We start from the raw sequence: 12,111 nt of genomic DNA, 5'->3' as shown, positions 1-12,111 counted from the left end.
TCTGTACGTACCCATCGCCCCCTCTCTCTCGCCTGCTCTGGATAATCTCTCTCTCTCTCTCGCCTGCTCTGGATAATCTCTCTCTCTCTGACGATGAATCTGGATTGAAATGCTCTCTGAAAGGTTTCTGTCCGACCATTTTAAATCATGTCACCCTGTGACCACTGTTTGTGTTGATCACTGATTCACATTGAGAAATGAGGCTGGGGGCAGTGGTGGGAGATGGGAGCAATCACAGTCAGTTGTCAGTACACTGAATTTGGGGAACGGAACCACGGTCTCCCAGCAGGATAGGCTGCAGGGAAAATACACACAGCAAGATCCCACAAGCAAACTGCTCTGTTACCCTCCCGTCCCCCCGCCCCTCACTGTTACCCTCCATTTCCCATTTCTCTCTCTGATAACTCACAATCAAAGGAGAACGATGGGAGACAGAGAGAGAGAGAGAGAGAGCAGGAAAACCCACAATCTCATCCTGAATTAAATGCATTATTTTGTTTTTAACCATCGAGTTCTCCCACTTCAGCACTGATACTGTTCGGGAATGAAGCAAATACAAAAGGACATACTGAGGGCCCTCTGAGATTAGGCCTTGAATTGAGGCCTAGTCACAGAGGCTGCATTAAACCTCGGGGACAGAGAACAGTTTTCTCCCCCCTCCCACAGTGAATGTGGACAATCCTCCCCAGCAAGATGCAACACAGAAGCAAATAGGTGGAGCAACCGGGAAGAATTGCAGGAAAGTGAGTGAAAAAATGCCCTCGCCCTCTCCCGCCCCCTCCCTCCTCCTCCCTCATTCTCTCCCCCTACTCTTGCCCTCTCTCTCCCTCCCCCTTGCAAACTCTGCCTCCCTCACACATTCCCCTCTTTTCCACTCTCTCTCCCACTGATTTTCTTCCCCTCACTACCCTCACAGAGGGTAGTGGTCGAAGGGTCTTTTTCCGGCTGGAGGTCTGTGACCAGTGGTGTTCCACAGGGCTCTGTACTGGGACCTCTGCTATTTGTGATATATATAAATGATTTGGAAGAAGGTGTAACTGGTGTAATCAGCAAGTTTGCAGATGACACGAAGATGGCTGGACTTGCGGATAGCGAAGAGCATTGTCGGGCAATACAGCAGGATATAGATAGGCTGGAAAATTGGGCGGAGAGGTGCCAGATGGAATTTAATCCGGATAAATGCGAAGTGATGCATTTTGGAAGAAATAATGTAGGGAGGAGTTATACAATAAATGGCAGAGTCATCAGGAGTATAGAAACACAGAGGGACCTAGGTGTGCAAGTCAACAAATCCTTGAAGGTGGCAACACAGGTGGAGAAGGTGGTGAAGAAGGCATATGGTATGCTTGCCTTTATAGGACGGGGTATAGAGTATAAAAGCTGGAGTCTGATGATGCAGCTGTATAGAACGCTGGTTAGGCCACATTTGGAGTACTGCATCCAGTTCTGGTCGCCGCATGACCAGAAGGACGTGGAGGCGTTAGAGAGAGTGCAGAGAAGGTTTACCAGGATGTTGCTTGGTATGGAGGGTCTTAGCTATGAGGAGAGATTGGGTAAACTGGGGTTGTTCTCCCTGGAAAGACGGAGAATGAGGGGAGACCTAATAGAGGTGTACAAGATTATGAAGGGGATAGATAGGGTGAACGGTGGGAAGCTTTTTCCCAGATCAGAAGTGACGTTCACGAGCTCAAGGTGAAAGGGGCAAAGTATAACTCAGATATTAGAGGGATGTTTTTTACACAGAGGGTGGTGGGGGCCTGGAATGCGCTGCCAAGTAGGGTGGTGGAGGCAGGCACGCTGACATCGTTTAAGACTTACCTGGATAGTCACATGAGCAGCCTGGGAATGGAGGGATACAAACGATTGGTCCAGTTGGACCAAGGAGCGGCACAGGCTTGGAGGGCCGAAGGGCCTGTTTCCTGTGCTGTACTGTTCTTTGTTCTCACCCTCTCTTTTCCTCACTCCCTCCCCCTCATGCCCTCCCAGTCACTTTCCTCCTCACTTAATTTCTCACTCCCTCCCTCAATTCCTTCCCTTTCACTCTCTTCCCCCTCAGTCTCTGCCCTCACACTCTCCCCTTTACTTTCCATCCCTTAGTCTCTCTCCCTTCACACTTCCCCACTCACTCTCCCCTCTCTCTCCTCCTCACTCTCTTCGTCTTCACTCTCTCCCTTCCCCTTCAGTGTCTTCCCCCTCAGTCTTTTCCATCGCACTATTCCACCTCAGACCTTCCACTCTTTTCCCCGCCACTTTCTTCCCCCTCAGTCTTTTCCGTCACACTATCCCGCCTCAGACACTCCCCTTCACTATCCGTCCCATCAGCCTCTCTCCCGCTTATGCTCTCTCCCCTCAGTTGCTCTTCACTTACTCTCCCCCTTACTCTCTCCTCTGACTCTCTCCCCGTCAGTTCCTCTCCCCGTTCTCTCCCTCCTCTGACTCTCCCTCATTCTTCACCTTTCTCCCCCTCACTCCGTCCCTTCACTCCATCTACGCTCACTTTCTCCCCTTCACTCTACCTCTCATTCTCTTCTCTCTCCTCCTCACTTTCATCCCCCACTCTCTCCCCCTCACTCCGTCCCCTCTATCTCTCCGCTTCACCCTTCTCCTCCCCCTGCGTCCCCCGCACTCCCCTCTCATTCTCTTATCCCTCATGCGCTATCTTCCCGTCACTCTCCCTCCCCCATTCTCTCCCTCATTTTTCACCTATTCTCCCCCTCATTCGACCTCCCATCGCGCTCTCCCCTCACACCATCTGCCCTCAACCTCACTCCCCCTCACTCGCTCTTCACCAACCCTCTCCCTCACTCTTTCTGCTCACTCACTCTCTCATTGAGTGTATTTAAGACAGAGATAGATATGTTCTTGATTGGTAAGGGGATCAAATGTTATGGGGGAAATGCGGGAGAATGGGGTTGGAAACTTATCAGCCGTGATTAAATGGTGGAGGAGACTCGATGAGCAGAATAGCTGAATTCTGCTCCTGTATCTTATGGTCTTTTCAGTTTCACGCTCACTGTTAGCATTTACACTATTTACACTATTATTATTACACAATTATTTACACCAGTCCCCCGCTCTTTATTAGCTTGTGTACGTATTAGTTTCAGCATTCCAATGATTCACAATTAGCATTTAACTAATTAACCAATAAGCATTTAATTGTAAATAACTACAGTTATACATATTATAAAATCAGGAATATCCATTACAATTACAGAGCAGCAGCACTAACCCTTTCTCTTCCAAGACTCAATAACAGAGATCATGTCACAAACTGAGCAGTATTCAGTTAAAACTAGCCCAGACCAGACAACACAAAGTTAATTTAAATTGAAATAATAGGTGATGCGAGGAGATTGTTCTGAAGAAATGATATTAATTTGAAAGTGATTAATTCATAGTCTTTGAAGAATTTCCCCGATCCAATGTGATGCTTTTAATGGTGTAGAATATCTACCCACTTTTCAGCGCCGACATCTGCAACTGTAGATGGATGAAAAGCAACAATCCGACAAACACCAGGTAATATCTGTCATGGTAAAATAAACAGTTTGATAAATAATGGTAATATCTGACATCATGAATCTGTCCTGAGATCTTTGGGATAATCCAAAATAAATCATACATTCAGAAATTAAATAAAGCTGAGGTGAGTGTGCAGGAACAGAGTGAAATTGTGAATTCTATCTTTCTATGCTCTCGCTCTGCATCTGCTCAGTGAGATATAAGGAACAAGGAAAGAGGAAACTGCATTTCCGAGGCTCTGATCCTGTGCAATGCTGCGCCAGTGTTCCTGTGTTGCTTTCGTTCGAGGGATGTCGGTTTCAGAGGAAATGTTATCACTTGTTGTCCAACTGAAATGTTATTTGGTTACAGGGCGCTGCGGTTTCATTAACCGCTGCAATGCATGGGTTTGTTGCTTGATAGTGGTTTGTGATGTGCGTTTCTGTGGGTTTATGGCTGCATGTTGCGAGTATTTAAGAGAGATTCTGTGTTTCTCTCTGTGTCAGTACGTGGATAAGAGTGTACAATTGTCTGTGTTTGTGAGTGTGTGGGTGTCAGTTTGGGCCTGTGTGTCTGGAAATATGAGCAGGTGTGTTATCTTGGAAACAGGAATTACAGAGTGCAGCAGAGTTTACCCACTCCCATTCTGAATGGGATTAGTGTCTGATAACTGCACCAAATGTACACATTACAGTCTGAGATCATCCCCAACTACAACCTCCAGACAATATCTCCCATAGGGAATGAGGGAACAGAGTTCATGTACAGTGTCTGGTGATAAAAGGGTGAATTCACCAGCCGGGGTTCCTGCTGCAAACTCCAATCCCTCTCAATATTGTTCAATATTCACACTGCAGTAACCGGTTCCCAGATGCAGACATAGGACTTACTGAACTTGTCTGAGGCTCACAGAGAGCAGCGCCTGCAGTAGCTGTGAGCCGCCAGCAGGTGGTGGCATTGTGTCACTTTAATCACCAGATAGTGAAAGAGGTTTTGAGGAGAGGCTGGTGGAGCCTTTAATTCATTCACAGAGACAGAGAGGAAACTCTGACAAGATTGACCAATCTGCCCTCTGCTGGGTACTGTCAGAATCACACACACACTGTTCTCTCTCTGGAGAATGATCTCTGCTGCTCCATTTTGAAAGGAGGTTGAAGACTCTGTTGCTGAGAACACTGACAACACATTGCTGCTTAAACAATGGTTTGCAGCAATCTTTCCTTCAATGTGGAGACTAAAACTACAACAGTTTTCCAGCTGGGAAACCAGGTAAGCAGGGAAATCAGTGCCAGGCTGGAGGGGCTGATGGAATAGGGAGGGAGAGGGGCAGGAATGAAGGGTTTGGAAGGAGCTGTCGAAGATCTTCACAATTCAGGATTTCACTGTAACCGGTGGAGCAGCAATGTTTATAGATTGAAATGTTCACACGGACACACTCAGTCCCGGTCTGGATCCCTGCAGTGACTCCAGCTGTGTCTTTCCATTTGAATTGAACTGATTCCTCTCCAGCCTGAAACAGATTAAAGATGAAACAGGAAATAAACAGATTGAACAACAGAGTAAATAACAGGAGACTGGAGTTAATGGGACAAATCTTCTGGTCTCTGGATCGCCAGAGACCAGACACACATCCGAAGATGAGCATCGGGACCCTGTGGATGTCCTGACGCACTGATCTACCTGGGAATTGTCCCAGAGGTATTAACTACTATTGGGGAACTCCCCTGCTGCAGTTAGAGTCAGATACTTGGGACAGATCCACAAAGTTTACCTGGATAGTTACTCAGGTAATGTGAGACAGCTCACCACCTGGGCTAATACCTGAACAGCACACCCGAGTCCCCCAATCACTTCCCACTGATCCCCATACTCCACCTCCCACAATCTGACTAGACCCACTCATAGAGTCACAGAGGTTTACAGCATGGAAACAGGCCATTTGGCCCAACTTGTCCATGCCACCCTTTTTTTAAAAAAACCCGAAACTACAGTTCCACCCATATAGACTCAGTGGCCGAACCCTCGGGGATATCCCCTCTCAGTACGGCCGTGATGCTTTCCCTAATCAAAAGTGCAACTCCCCCTCCTCTCTTACCTCCTGTTCTATCTTTCCGATAGCATCTGTACCCTGGAACATTGAGCTGCCAGTCCTGTCCCTATCTTAGCCATGTTTCAGTAATTGCTATAATATCCCAGTCCCATGTACCCATCAATGCCCTGGGTTCATCTGCCTTGCCCGTCAGGCCTCTTGCATTGAAATAAATGCAGTTTAATCTGGACTTCCCTTGCTCTGTGTCTTGCTTCTGTCTGATCTGTCTGGTACTAGGATTACTGACACTGCCTTTACTAATTAATGCGCTCTCTTTAACTTCCGTGCTGTCCTCAAACTTCTCTTCTGTCTCCCTCCTGCTTTGGATCCCACCCCCCTGCCAACCTCGTTTAAACGCTCTCGAGCTGCTCGAGCAAATCTCCCCGCCAGGATGTTAGTCCCCCTCCAGTTCAAATGTAACCCATCCCTCTTGAACAGATCAGCCCTTCCCCAGAAAAGATCCCAATGATCCAAAAATCTAAATCCCTGCCCCCTGCACCAGCTCTCAAGCCAGTCATTCATCTGCCTAATCCTCCTATTCCTACTCTCACTAGCACGTGGTACCGATAGTAGTCCTGAAATTACTACCTTCGAGGTCCTACACTTTAGCCTTCTGCCTAACTCTCTGTATTCACATTTCAGGACCTCATCCCTTTTCCTACCTATGCCGTTGGTACCAATATGTACAACGACCTCTGGCTGCTCACCCTCCCCCTTAAGAATGTCCTGCAATCACTCAGAGACGTCCTTGACCCTGGCACCAGGGAGGCAACACACCATCCTGGAGTCTCGATTGCAGCCACAGAAACGCCTGTCTGTGCCTCTAACTAGCGAGTCCCCGATTACTACTGCTCGCTTGCTCTTTGCCCGACCCTGTCCCACAGCAGAACCAGCTGTGGTGTCACAGGCCTGGCTACTGCTGGTATCTCCCCCTGACAGGCTATCACTCCCGTAAATCATCTCCCCCTCCCCTCCAGCCCGACTACCTCCCACTAGCCCTTGAACAAATCTGACTAAACCTCCCAATTTGGCCTCATCCGTCCCAACCTCTCCTGACCTGACATAGAAACATGGAAGATAGGAGCAGGAGGCGGCCATTTGGTCCTTTAAGCCGACTCCACCATCCATCACAATCATGGCTGATCGTCCAACTCAAAAGCCTAATCCTGCTTTCTCCCCATAACCTTTGATCCTGTTCGCCCCAAGTGCTATATCCAGCCGCCTCTTGAATACATTCTTGACTATATCTCTGACTTAAACTGATTACTCAAGAAGCAACCCCAACCCACTACTCTCCAAAGCTAGAAACCAATCCCAACCCCCGACCACGCAACCAAATCTAACTAGACACCCAACATTACCAACTCCCAGCCACCATCCAAACTGCTGATTAACCCTCCAACCCAACACAACACAACTCGACCACCCTCCCGACACCCAGAACTAATCCTTGAACCTCTCCCCAGCTCCCTGACAAACCACTCATCCAGCGACACACCAACCCATTCACTCCCACAATCAACTAACACTTATGGAGCTCCCCGGGGTCACTGTGCTGTAAATAAGGTGTGCTCGCTCTACCGCGACTCCACTCTGCTCTGATGGAGCTCCCCGGAGTCACTGCTGTAAATAGGGTGTGTGCTCTCTCTTCCCGGACTCTGCTCTGATGGAGCTCCCCGGGGTCACTGTGCTGTAAATAGGGTGTGTGCTGTCTCTTCCCCGACTCTTGTCTGCTCTGATGGAGCTCCCCGGGGTCACTGTGCTGTAAATAGGGTGTGTGCTCTCTCTTCCCGGACTCTGCTCTGATGGAGCTCCCCGGGGTCACTGTGCTGTAAATAGGGTGTGTGCTGTCTCTTCCCCGACTCTTGTCTGCTCTGATGGAGCTCCCAGGGTCGCAGTGCCGAAGATCCTGGGAGAAATATGCAGCAGTTTCAGGTTGGGAGAATTTTTAAACATACCGGCAATCTGCTTACCATTGCTGCTGCTTGGAAGATTCAGGCCCATTTATATTTTAAATCCATTTAAATTTTAATTGTTACACTAAAAATTAACACAAACACTCACCAGATCACCTTCAGACTCCTGCAGGTCAGTATGAGGCGGCGGAGAGCAGGGACAGATTGATCTGTGAAGGAGTTTGATCCCAGGGACAGAATCCTCAGTGACTGGTTTGTACTGAGAGCGGAGGCGAGATACTCAGCACAAGAATCTGTGAGAGCGTTCCTATACAGACTGGAGACCAGAGAGAGGAATAACAGGAATCAGGCTCAATCCCCAGTGTTTTAAATAATACTGTTAATAACAATAATAATGTATTGTATCAGACATTCCAAAAACACAACCTGCATTTCTGTAGAATGAGGAAATACTCAATGCTGAAAATGAAATATAAATAAACTGGAAATGCTCAGCAGGTTAGGGAAATACATGTGAAGAGAGAAACAGGGGTAAAGTTTGAGCTTCCATTGGAACTGGGAACGGGCAGTGAATTGACAGGTTTGAAGTGACAGCGGTGGGTGGCTGGGGAAGAAACAAAGAAAGGACAAACTGGAATTACAGGAGTGATTAAATGATAAAAGTGATGATGGGACAGGACCACAATCACAGGATCCCCATGTCCTTACTCGGAGTGGCTCGGGAGGGACATGGGATGGTCAGTGGTTTGGGAATGCAGTTTGTGGTGAGGTTGAAGATAATGGCTGTGATTTTACCAGAAGCTCTGAAGTGCCAGCATGGGGATTGGAAATGGGTGGTGTGTCCGTGTGGGCAGGATAGGCAGAGTTATGAAGGTGATATTGTCAGAGGCGGACAATTAACGGCTGGCAGGCAGGGGGAGCTGCCCACTGAGGCAGCCTGGGCAGGGGGCAGTCCCGGTTCAGGCAATGCTGGCACCATCTCCAAAGGCAGCCAGCAGGACTTTCAAACAGCAGCTCTGGAGGGGGCAGCGAGGGAGCTCTGCTTACTGAATGAGGGGCTGAAATGTCAGAAAGCAGAGCAAGGGTTGCCCCCCAATCACTAATTCCTCCCTGGAGGGGCTCCTCCCGGCTGCTCAGGCTCAGAGGGAGGTCCTGTTCCCTCAGGATGGGAGGAGATTATCCCATCGGTACAAGCCAGTCTGGATGGAGAATGCTGGGAGGTGAGCAGGTTTCAGACACGTGGTTACAGAGTGGAAAAGGATCAATGTCCTGATGTGTTCTGCCACGGTGAGTGCAGCACAGCCTGATATGTGAATAAGGATGAGGGGGAAATTGTGGAAAGAACATCTCCACCCAGACACTGGCAATGCAAAGGACTTGCAGAATCTCACTGGCTGTCCTGTCTGGAGACAATACACATCTCTGTAACCTGTGCTTAATGCTGCCTTCTCTCACATTATCTGTCTCTTTAAGACCTGGTTGGCTGTAGGGATTCGCATTCTAATCAGTATTCTGTAACTTGATTTTGTGTCTCTGTGTCCTGTTTGAGAGCAGATTTCCACTCCATCTGACGAAGGAGCAGCGCTCCGAAAGCTAATGGTATTTGCTACCAAATAAACCTGTTGGACTTTAACCTGGTGTTGTTAAAACTCTTACAATGCAAAGGCAGCAGCATTGACTGTCAGAGACATGTCCGTTAGGCTGGCACCAGCATAGGCTGGAGCAGGGCTGACCAACATATTCACTGGGCAAACACACGTCAATGTTTTTCTCACTCAAGGGGCCGATGAGTAAATTTCAGAATGATAAAGTTTGGCACAGCAGAAATTTCAATTAAAAACTAAACTGAGATATGAAAAGAAACAACTTGCTGAGCACAATAATGAGTAATAAATAAAGATGATTATTAGAGTTTAATCCTCATCAATCACAAATTGTTTCTCTCCCACATTTGCTGCAGATTGGCTCAAAAACCTATCAGCAGCAAACATGGGAAAGAAACGGGATGTGATTGGAGGAGCAGCTCCATGCAGATTCTTCCATTCAAACTGAACTGTGTGACTGAGATTCTGGAAACTCGCTCCGGGGGCCGCATTGAGGGGCTTCGAGGGTCACATTCCCCCCTTGGTCCACACGTTGGACAACCCTGGGCTACTGCATGTGTTTGATGGGTGAGTAACAATTTATGTGCTTGGAAAGAGAGCAAACATCATCAGGGAATGAGTGAAGAAGAGTGAAGACATCCAGGTCTTGCCATCCTTACGCCAATGGAAGATGAAGTGCTGGATCAGGAAGGCCTGGGGGCAGAGTGGGTAATTACTGCTGGTGAGATGGGTTGAGTGGGTGGCCTAATGAATGGGCACAGGAGAGCATCTGGTGAGGACAAAACATAGAGCTTGTTTATCCATCACTGGTCACAGAGAGCAGTCTGAAGGACGTATTGGGATAAGAACAAAATACCTAGGAGCAGCAGAAGGTCATTCAGCCCCTCGAGCACACTCCATCACGGCTGATCTAATTATAGTCTCAACTCTTTTCCCCGTAACCCTTGATTCGCTTCTCAATCCAAAATCATTCTGAACTCAGCCTTGAATATATTCAATGACTCTGCCGCCACTAGTCTCCAGGGAAGAGAATTCCACTGACCAGCCACCATCTAAAAAATAAATTTCTCCTCATCTCAGTCTTAAGGGACTGACAATTACATTTTAAAATCTGTCCCCTTGTTCTGGTCTCTCTTACAAGAAGAAACAGCCTCTCAGCAACCACCCTGTCTCATCCCCTCAATGCGATCACCTTTTAATCTTCTGCACTCTTTCATAGATATTGCTCCAATCTGCTCAAATTTCCCTCGTAAAATAAACCTCTCCATCCCAGGAATCAGCCGAGTGAACTTTCTCTGAACTGGTTCCAATACAATTCTATCCTTTTTTAAGTAAAGAGCTCAACACTGTACACATTACTCCAGTTGTGGAGCCTCCCTGAGCCTCTCCACATCCCCTTGAAACATCTTTGCATCCTCCTCACAATTCAGATTTTCACCTCGTTTTCCATTATTCACAAATTTGGAAATATTGTATTCGATCCCCACATCCATATCATTCATGTAGATTCTGAATAGCTGAGACCCAAACACTGATCCCTGCCGTACTCCACTAGTTAGAGGCTGTCAACCCAAAATCATCATAGAAACCCTACAGTACAGAAAGAGGCCATTCGGCCCATCGAGTCTGCACCGACCACAATCCCACCCAGGCCCTACCCCCATATCCCTATATATTTACCCACTAATCCCTCTAACCTACATATCTCAGGACACTAAGGGCAATCTTTAGCATGGCCAATCAACCTAACCCACACATCTTTGGACTGTGGGAGGAAACCGGAGCACCCGGAGGAAACCCACGCAGACACGAGGAGAATGTGCAAACTCCACACACTAACCCATTTATTCCAACTCCTTGTTTCTGTCCATTGATTAGTTCTCAATCCATGCTGGTATATTCCTCCCAATCCCACGTGCTCCAATTTTATTTAATAACCTCTTGTGTGTGAATCATGCAACTATAGAATCCCTCGTGTAGGAATCGTCATTCGGCCCATCGAGACACACTGACAGAGTAACTTACCAAGGTCCGCTCCCCATAAACTCACAAATTTACTCGGGCTAATCCACCTAACCTACATATCTTGGGACACGAAGGGCAATTTTACCATGGCCAATCCATCTACCATCCATATCTTTGGAGTGTGGGAGGAAACCGGAGCACCCAGAGGAAACACAGGCAGACACGGGGAGAATGTGGAAACTCCACACAGTCACCCAAGGCTGGAATTGAACCCGGGCCCCTGGCTGTGACGCAACAAGGTTAACCACTGTGTCACCGTGCCAGCCTTTCATAAATCCATGTTGGCCCTGTCTAATCCTGCCATTAATTTTGAAGTGTTCTGTTATCACTTCCTTTATTATAGATTATTATAGGATTTTCCATACCATCAATGTCAGACTAATAGATCTGCAGTTGCCCGGTTTCCCGTAACCCCCCATATTTACGCCGCTAATCCCCCTAACCTACACATCTTGGACACTAACGGGCAATTTAGCACGGCCAATCCACCCAACCTACACAGTTTTTTTGGACTATGGGAGGAAACAGGAGCAGCCGAAGGAAACCCACACAGACACGGGGAGAACGTGAAAACTCCACAGACAGTCGTCCAAGGCTGGAATGAATCCGGTTCCCTGACGCTGTGAGGCAGCAGTGCCAACCCCGGTGCCACATCTTCACTTAATCTAATACACTCCTTGAATTAGCAACGGCTGGAACACTTCTGCTGCTGTTTTTCAAATGAAAGGAATCTATTTTTGTTGGAAATGCCACACATTTGCACATCACCATGTCTCAAAACAGCTTATAGAACATAGAAAGCCACAGCACAAACAGGCCCTTCGGCCCACAAGTTGCGCCGATCACATCCCCACCTCTAGGCCTATCTATAGCCCTCAATCCCATTAAATCCCATGTACTCATCCAGAAGTCTCTTAAAAGACCCTAACGAGTTTGCCTCCACCACCACCGACGTCAGCCGATTCCACTCACC

The 12,111-nt window shown here is 47.8% G+C and overlaps 1 protein-coding gene across 1 annotated transcript in view; it reads right to left on the bottom strand.

The window, feature by feature from the left end:
- Positions 1–3,137: 3,137 nt before the first annotated feature.
- The window catches only part of LOC144484371 (NACHT, LRR and PYD domains-containing protein 3-like), a 70,652-nt gene continuing 61,678 nt past the window's right edge, over positions 3,138–12,111 (bottom strand). The window contains exons 10-11 of the mRNA XM_078202893.1: positions 7,658–7,825; positions 3,138–5,014 (exon numbers count right to left, since the gene is read on the bottom strand). Of these exons, the coding sequence (XP_078059019.1) occupies positions 4,927–5,014; positions 7,658–7,825 (256 nt within the window). The 3' untranslated portion in view covers positions 3,138–4,926. The remainder of the gene's footprint in view (positions 5,015–7,657; positions 7,826–12,111) is intronic.

Source organism: Mustelus asterias, unplaced genomic scaffold (assembly GCF_964213995.1).
Source record: "Mustelus asterias unplaced genomic scaffold, sMusAst1.hap1.1 HAP1_SCAFFOLD_102, whole genome shotgun sequence".
NCBI lineage: Eukaryota > Metazoa > Chordata > Chondrichthyes > Carcharhiniformes > Triakidae > Mustelus > Mustelus asterias.
The sequence above is the reverse complement of the archived record's forward strand: the minus strand, read 5'-3'. Positions and strand labels throughout refer to the sequence as shown.